General features: G+C 56.6%; 1 protein-coding gene across 1 annotated transcript; it reads right to left on the bottom strand.

The window, feature by feature from the left end:
• Positions 1-3,915: 3,915 nt before the first annotated feature.
• Positions 3,916-6,476, bottom strand: FEM1A (fem-1 homolog A). Its single transcript, XM_004378444.3, has one exon. It carries the CDS (start codon positions 6,343-6,345, stop codon positions 4,327-4,329), a length of 2,019 nt encoding a protein of 672 aa, XP_004378501.1. The 5' UTR covers positions 6,346-6,476; the 3' UTR covers positions 3,916-4,326.
• Between the last annotated feature and the right edge of the window lie 897 nt (positions 6,477-7,373).

The raw sequence follows: 7,373 nt of genomic DNA on the forward strand, positions 1-7,373 counted from the left end.
GACTCTGCTCACCTCCACTGTGCCAAGGTGACCCAGGTTAAGCCAATCAACACATCCTATTCCTGAGCTACTATGATTGGTTCAGAGATGGACACGTGGCCCAAGCTGGCCCAATCAATGTGAATCTCAGGATGTTTCCTGGGATGGGCAGGTGGGGGAAGATGTTCTTTTCTCCTGCTGGATGTGAACAAGGGAAGTGTAGCCTTCTTCCTGCTGGCAGCCAACTTGCACCCTGAGGAACCAGTTTATCAGTAACAATTCTGAGCTGCTGGATCACCCCTCACCTGAAACCAAAGCTTTGTTTTAAGATGGCCTTCATTACAAGTTATGAGGCCAAAGTTACAATTTTCAGGTATGAGCTTTTAAAGAAAGTTTTAGCGCAGGTAACTTTTCCCCTTGAGCAACTTGCCTGGAGCAAGGGGCCAGTGATTCTGACAGACCCAAAAGGGAAAAAGACAGTCAGGATTTCTCACGTTGCAGGGCAGAGACAGAAAGGAAAGGAATCATTTTCTCATCGTATGCGCAGATGGCCCCTCCCAAGTGGGCCATCCTGCCCCATGGACTGAGGGGCTTGTGCCAAACACCACAATGCAGTGACCGGGAACCCAGGTTCCTGGCATCTCTGGACTGTTTCTCCAGACTCCCCCGGGATGGCGTGTAAGCCCAGACGTGGACTCAGACAAACCTGGGTTCCAGTCTTGGTTCTTTCCCAGGTGCTCTCTGTCCTTTGTCAAGTTGATAGCCTCAGTTCCACCCACTTGCAAACAGGAAGACTAATACCTACTTACTGTGTAGGGTTGTCGTGAGCAGTACGCAAGGCAGCACATTGACGCGCTCAGAACGTGCCCGGCACGAGGCAGGATTCAAATGTTCACTAGTAGGTATGTCTGCTAGGAGACCGTTCTGGGGCAGCTACTCATCTCAAACCCTCTCCTGTCACGCGATGATCAATTCCCATTAGAGCCGAATAGTTGTAATGGCCCCAAGTGAAATCAGGCGGCGGCTACGTGAAACCAGGAGATAGAATTCTCCAACCCCACGCACCACAGGAAGCGCAAAGTCCCGACACGTGGCCTGTCCCTCTTGTGACAGGAGGTGGAAATGACCTTGGGGACAGCCAGCGCCATCACTTACCCCTCAGGGGGCTAGAAATGCCCGGCACACAGTGGGTATTCAGTAAGCACCCGTTCAGTCAACGCATGTCGGGATCGGTGGTGCTTTTTGGTAGTTTTGCCGATACTGATAGGGTGGGAAACAGAACTTACGAATTCCCAAGTTTACGCAGCTGAGTGAGATGGCGGGATAAGCGGAAGATCTGTTGCCAAGGCTGCGACTCACGGCAACCTCACGTGTGTCAGAGTGGACTGTGCTCTGCAGGGTTTTCAGTGGCTGAGTGTTTTGAAGTAGCTCTTCAGGCCTTTCTTCCTAATCTATCTTAGTTTGCAAGCTCCACTGAAACCTGTTCAGCACCCTAGCAACATGCAAGCCTCCACTGACGGATGGGGGGGTGACTATGCATGAGGAGCACTGGCCGGGAATCGAACCTGGGTCTCGCATGTGGGAAGTAAGAATTCTACCAGTGAACCAGCATGGCCCCTTCAGAAGACAACCAGTTGCTGCCGAGCCGACTCTGACTGACAGAGACCCCACGTGTGTCAGAGGAGAGCTGGGATCCGTATATGTTTCAATAGCTTGACTTTTCAGAAGTAAATCACCAGGACTTTCTTCCAGGGCACCTCTGATGGACTCGAACTGCCAGCCTTTTAGTTAGCAGCCGAGCACGTTCATTCTTTGCACCACCAGAGATTCTGGATAAAGGGAAAGGGCAGGGGTATTTTCCCCTGAAGCCTGAACCAGCTCTGGGAAACCCACTAAGTCCACAGACTTGAACTTTATGGTCAGCATTCCATCAATGAATGGGCTGCCCGCGTCCTACTCCGAGCAAGGCTGTTTGCCCAAACACCAGACGCACAGCCTTCCTCAGGCTCAGTCTCCCTTGTTAGGGTGTCTCCCTGGTTCCTTAACCTTTCTTTGCCTTTAAGGAGAATCAATGCACCTTTATTATTTTTTTTCGTGTCAATTCTACCCCAGAGCAGGCATTTTGGACCAAGTTAGCTGTTCTTTCTTTTCCTTTTGGCAGTACTGCCATCATCTCCAAAGGAAATCTTACACACAGCCCCCTGTGTAAAACAAATTCCTCCTGGGGCAGAGGGTGGCCCTGAGGCTCATCCTCCACTTGGAATTAATTGGATTAAGTGCACTACGGTTCCGACGCCTGGCGACCCCGTGTGTGCAGAGTACAACTGCTCCATAGGGTTTTCAAAGCTGTGATTTTTCAGAAGCAGATTGCCAGGCCCGTCTTCTGAGGCACCTCTGGGTGGGGTTCGAACCACCAACCTTTTGGCTAGTAGCTGAGCGCTTAGCTGTTTGCGCCACGCAGGGACACCTCATCTTCCACTTGGACCAACACCACGGCTACTAATCTAAAGGTTGACGGTTCGAACCCACCCAGGGGCTCTGAGGGAAAAAAAAAAAGCTTGGCAGTCTGCTTCCGGAAAGATTACAGCCAAGAAAACTGTACAGAGGTGTTCTACTCTGCACACACGTGGGGTCATCGTGAGTCTGATCGACCCCACGACAGCAGTTTCCCCACACTGCACAGCCTCTTCCCGCCCCCCCACCAACTGCCAGGCGATTCTCTCCCGTGATCTTTCTGACGATTTAAAAACCAGAGCAGAGACTCATAGTGAACCCGTCTCGTTTCTTTATTCTGTGCTTTGGAAGGGGCGGTGTTCCAGCCCCGACGGAAGTGAAAACCTTGTCTTGCAAATAAATAACTGCCTAACGAACACTGCAAACCCAAACAACGAGAGCTCGTTTCTTTAAAGGGGCAGAGCAGCCCATGGCCCGGTTTAGCCTCTGCTGGCCTGGCCGCAGCTACTGCCACGAGGCTGCCAGGTGTCAGAGCGCCACTCTCCCGGCCTTGACCTCCCTGAGCTGCGGGGCAGCTGTCTGGCCGACTGCAATGCGCTGTCCCCCCCAGGCAGCCAAGAACCCACTTCTGCCTGCCAAGGTGCAGACAGCACGGCCCCCGAGAAGAATCTCACGGCGGCAGCCTCCCCAGCACTGGCAGCACTGCACCGAGGGGAGGGACACCGACGCTTGGTATGAGCCTGATCTGACTTGTCCCTGACACTGACCACCTCAGCCAGCTGGCTTCTTGAATTCATGCTGTTCCTGGGCTTCTCTTGGGAAGACTCGACTCAGGGGCTCAGGGCTGCTGAAAAACGGCTAGAGCCACTTGCAGGGGAATCGGGCCCACAACCGGAACCGAATGTTCTAGTCAACCTGGACGCAGGCTTGGGCAGCTGAAGGGGCCTGTTGTCTCACTAAACCGAAACCCACCTGCTCTCTCTTGCTGGGTGGGAAACTGCTGTCAAGCCTGGTCCTTTGGATACTGGCCTGATGCTTGCATGGAAAAAATCATTCTAATGCAAACCGCAGGTTGGGAGGTCCCAGGAAAAGGCCAAAGAGTAAAGTTTTTAAAAAATGTACGGTCGCCCAAGTTTTAGGGACCAGTACCACGGATGTGTGCCTCCCTTGTGCCACAAAGCACATTCCCTGACTGCCTTAGCCGTTTGGGGCCCAGCGAACCCCTCGCTGCTTGAAATGAACTTAAGTCCAACAAACAAAATTCTTCAAAGCTGGCGGCAAACTGGCGGGACTCCTGTGTAATGATACTTGTAACCTGCCCACTTGTCAGATAAACAAAACACCAAACCCACCGCAAGCTTGGCAAGGGGCAGGCGGCCCTCTGCAGAGCGCCCTCCTGCACGGCCCGCTCCGTGACGACAACCTGGGAGCAGGCTGTGATCGTGCCAGGAGAAACGGGGGGGGGGGTGTCTTTCTTCTTGAATTTCCAACTCTTGCCCTGGGGAACTCCCGAGTCCTAACCCTGCATTCCACAGCTGGTTTTATCTGAGCACAGGAGGGAGAACGGAGGAGGGACCGGTTCTCAGCATCTTCCTGCATTTCTAGGAAGGCAGAGGCCTCTGATACTGAGGCAGAGGAGATGCGTCTTTCCAGTAAAGGATGGCTAGGCGGGCTCCTGGAGAAGTTCTAGTACACGCTCCTGAAGGCTTTTAGCACCAACAGCTTGCTAGCTCCTTCCCTCCTCTACGGAGAGGTGACGACAGGGAAGTGAAGGCAGAAGAGCCCTTTTTCCGCCATGCCGCCGGAAGCATGCGCAAGGCCAGACAGGCGCCTGCTACGCTCTCCCCTCTCCAGACACAAGGGCAGGGACGAGGAGGGAGCCGTTTGGGCTGGTCAGTGCAACTCAATGAAGGCCTCTAGCTCTTCCGGGATGAAGCCCTTGTAGGGGATCTTGTTTTTCTCCAGGGCTCTGGCGGCCAGGCACTGGAGGCTCACGTGGTTGAAGGGCTGCACGGTGCTCTTGGCCAGGAGCTTCTCGTCCAGCAGCTCGTAGGCGGTCTTCTTGAAGGCATTGGTGGCATCCATGTGGGCCCCCGCGTCTATGAGGGCGTTCATGATGGCTGGGCAGTTGTTCTGGGCAGCGATGTGCAACGGTGTGTTATTGTCAAAGTCCCTGCTGTCGGGGTCGGCCCCACAGCCCAGCAGCACTTTGACCACGTGCAGGGAGGGGAATCGGCCCACCGGGTAGCGGCCCACGTTCGTGGTGTCCTTGTCCACAGCCATGTGCAGAGGGGTGAAGCCGTTCTTGCCGCGGGGGGCACACTTGAGCAGCCGGTACACGGTCTGGTGCTTCAGGTGCTCCTGCTCGGGGGTGCACGCCACCTTCTCCAGCAGGTAGAGCAGGTGGAGGATGATGGCCAGGGTCTTGGTGAACTGTGCTGAGTCTCCTGGCTCCTTGGGCAGCTGCAGGGCCCGCTCCACCTCTCGGACTCCTTTGCTGAGCACGCCCATGAGGTCTGCAAAGCCGATCTGGGTGCCCAGGCTCCCCTTGGTGGCCCGGTCCTGCAGCACGTACGAGAAGAGTTCGGCGAAGGAGAGGAAGCTGCTGGCGGTCATGGGGCTCAGGGGCTCCAGGTTGTTCTGTTGCATATCCAGGGCGTACTTCCACAAGCGGATGCATCGCTCGAAGTTGCCTGAGTCAGCGTACACGGCGCCACGGTAGCGGATGTAATAGGAAGTGTCCGGGTGCGAAGGGCCCAGGATGCGCTCGCGGATCAACAGTGCCTGCATGCGCATCTCATCCGGGTCTGTGATGAGCGCTTCCAGCTCCTCCGTGGTGTTCACCTCCCTGGAATAGTCATAGGCCAGGACCAGCTGCTGGGGCTCTGGCTTCGGCAGATACTCGCCCCCCTGGTGACGCAGCTCCATCGCGCGTCTCCAGTGTTTGAGGGCACCCAGCAGATCCCGTTTCTTATCCACATAGGTGGCTCCAAGCAACTCCAAAGCTTCCACCGCTGCTTCCCGGCTCGTGGGGCAGCAGCTTTCATACGATTCACCGTTAAGTGGTTCCTCTGGGGAGGCGCTGGAGCAATAGGCGCCCTGGGGCTGCAGGTACCCACGGCTGGTGGAGGAGGGGCCTTTCCGGGGCAGCTCCGGCCTGGCCTCTTCTCCAACCCCAGCGGCCTGTTCCTGGCCAGGCTGCTCCTGGATGAGGTACTCCACGATGTTGGTGTGGCCCGTCACGCTGGCCGCCAGCAGCGGCGTCATGCCGTAACCGTCACGCTCCATGCGGGCGTTGCAGCCCAGCAGCAGCTGCAGGATCTCCAGGCTGCCGGACTCGGCGCAGTCGTGGAGCGCCGTGTTGCCCTTTGCGCTGCGCCGGTTCACCTGGGCGCCCTGCTCCAGCAGGTAGCGGGCGATCTCACGGTGGCCCTTGTAGCAGGAGATCATGAGGCAGGTGTGGCCGTGCCGGTTGGCCACCTCCAGGTCGGCCTGGTGCTCGCCCACCAGGTAGCGCACCACCTCGAGGTGCCCGTCGAAGCAGGCGGCGCGCAGGGGCGTCGAGTTGGTGCGCGTGGTGCGGTTCACCGAGGCCCCGCGGCGCAACAGGCTGCGCACCACGTCCAGGTGACCGGCGGCCGAGGCGGCCCACAGCGGCGGCGCTCCCTCGATGGTCTCGCCATCGAAGTGCACCGAGCCGCCGGCCTCGACGCTCGCGCCGCACCGGTCCACCAGGTACTCCACCACGTCCAGGTGGCCGTAGCGGGCGGCGATGAGCAGCGGCGTCCCCCCATTGGCCAACTCGCCCGTCAGCTCCTCCAGCTCCTCCCGGCTCCGGCCGCTCAGCAGCTTCTGAAGCAGCTGCAGCTTGCCGTCCCGGGCGGCGTTGTACACGGCGGTGTGGAGGTCCATGGTCCGGGCCTCCGCCAGGCCATGTACCGGCCGCTGGGGGACGGGGAGACAGCGGACTAAAGCCCGAAGTGGCCGGCCGCAACCTTTATCGTCTCCCCGGCAGCCATCTTAGGTCTTCTCGGGCGGAACAAAATGGCGGCTACGGCCTGGCGCCGTTGGTCGGGCAGAGCGCGCAGGGAAATGTAGTCCGTTGAGCAGGCCCGTTCCGTAGGACAAAGAAAGAAGTTTGAGGCTCAAGACTACATATCCCAGAAGGTCGCGTGCCAACTTCAGCGAACGGTGGGCACGGTGCATGACGGGAATTGTTCTGATTACTTTTGATTGCGGAGAAAACTAGCAAAGTAAGAACTATAATTCCCGTCATGCAGTGCCATCGCGCTCTGTTGCGGAACCAGGTGAAAGTGGTGACGTACTTCCTGTGGGTGTCACGTGCTGGAGCCAACAGGAAACTGGCGCGGGCCATAGGACTGCATTCCCCTGAAGGCATCGCAGGAGGCTCGGAGCCAATCAGGAGCGAGGGCGTTGCAAAGCCTCCGACCGGCAGAGGGCTCTCGGGAGAGTGGGGAGACTTTCAGGGAGCCAACCAAAAAAGAAAAAAAAACCAAACCAAACCATAGGGTTTCCAAGGAGCGCCTAGTGGATTAGAACTGCTGACCTTTTGGTTAGCAGCCGTAGCTCTTAATCATTGCGCCACCAGGATTTCCCAAGGGAGTAAGGAAGGCGTCAATTTCCATTCACACATTTCTTATTCACACATTCATTCACTAACTCATTCACACATTCACACGCTCATATTTATTCACTCATTAATACCCTTTTCGAAATGTAATTTTCTTTCCCTGCATCCTCAACCCCTTCAATACAAAGTCCAAAAGCATTTGCCTAAGGCTCTTGGTGACCTGACCCCTTGGCCTCTCCAACATCACTGTGTGTAAAACAAGAGCAAAAAGGACCTCTGGGGGTGGGGGCTTTGCGAATTTAAGTTACTTAAGTTTGCCCTGGTGGCGCAGTGGTTAAGAGTTCGGCTG

Source organism: Trichechus manatus, unplaced genomic scaffold, assembly GCF_000243295.1.
Source record: "Trichechus manatus latirostris isolate Lorelei unplaced genomic scaffold, TriManLat1.0 scaffold00057, whole genome shotgun sequence".
Lineage (NCBI taxonomy): Eukaryota > Metazoa > Chordata > Mammalia > Sirenia > Trichechidae > Trichechus > Trichechus manatus.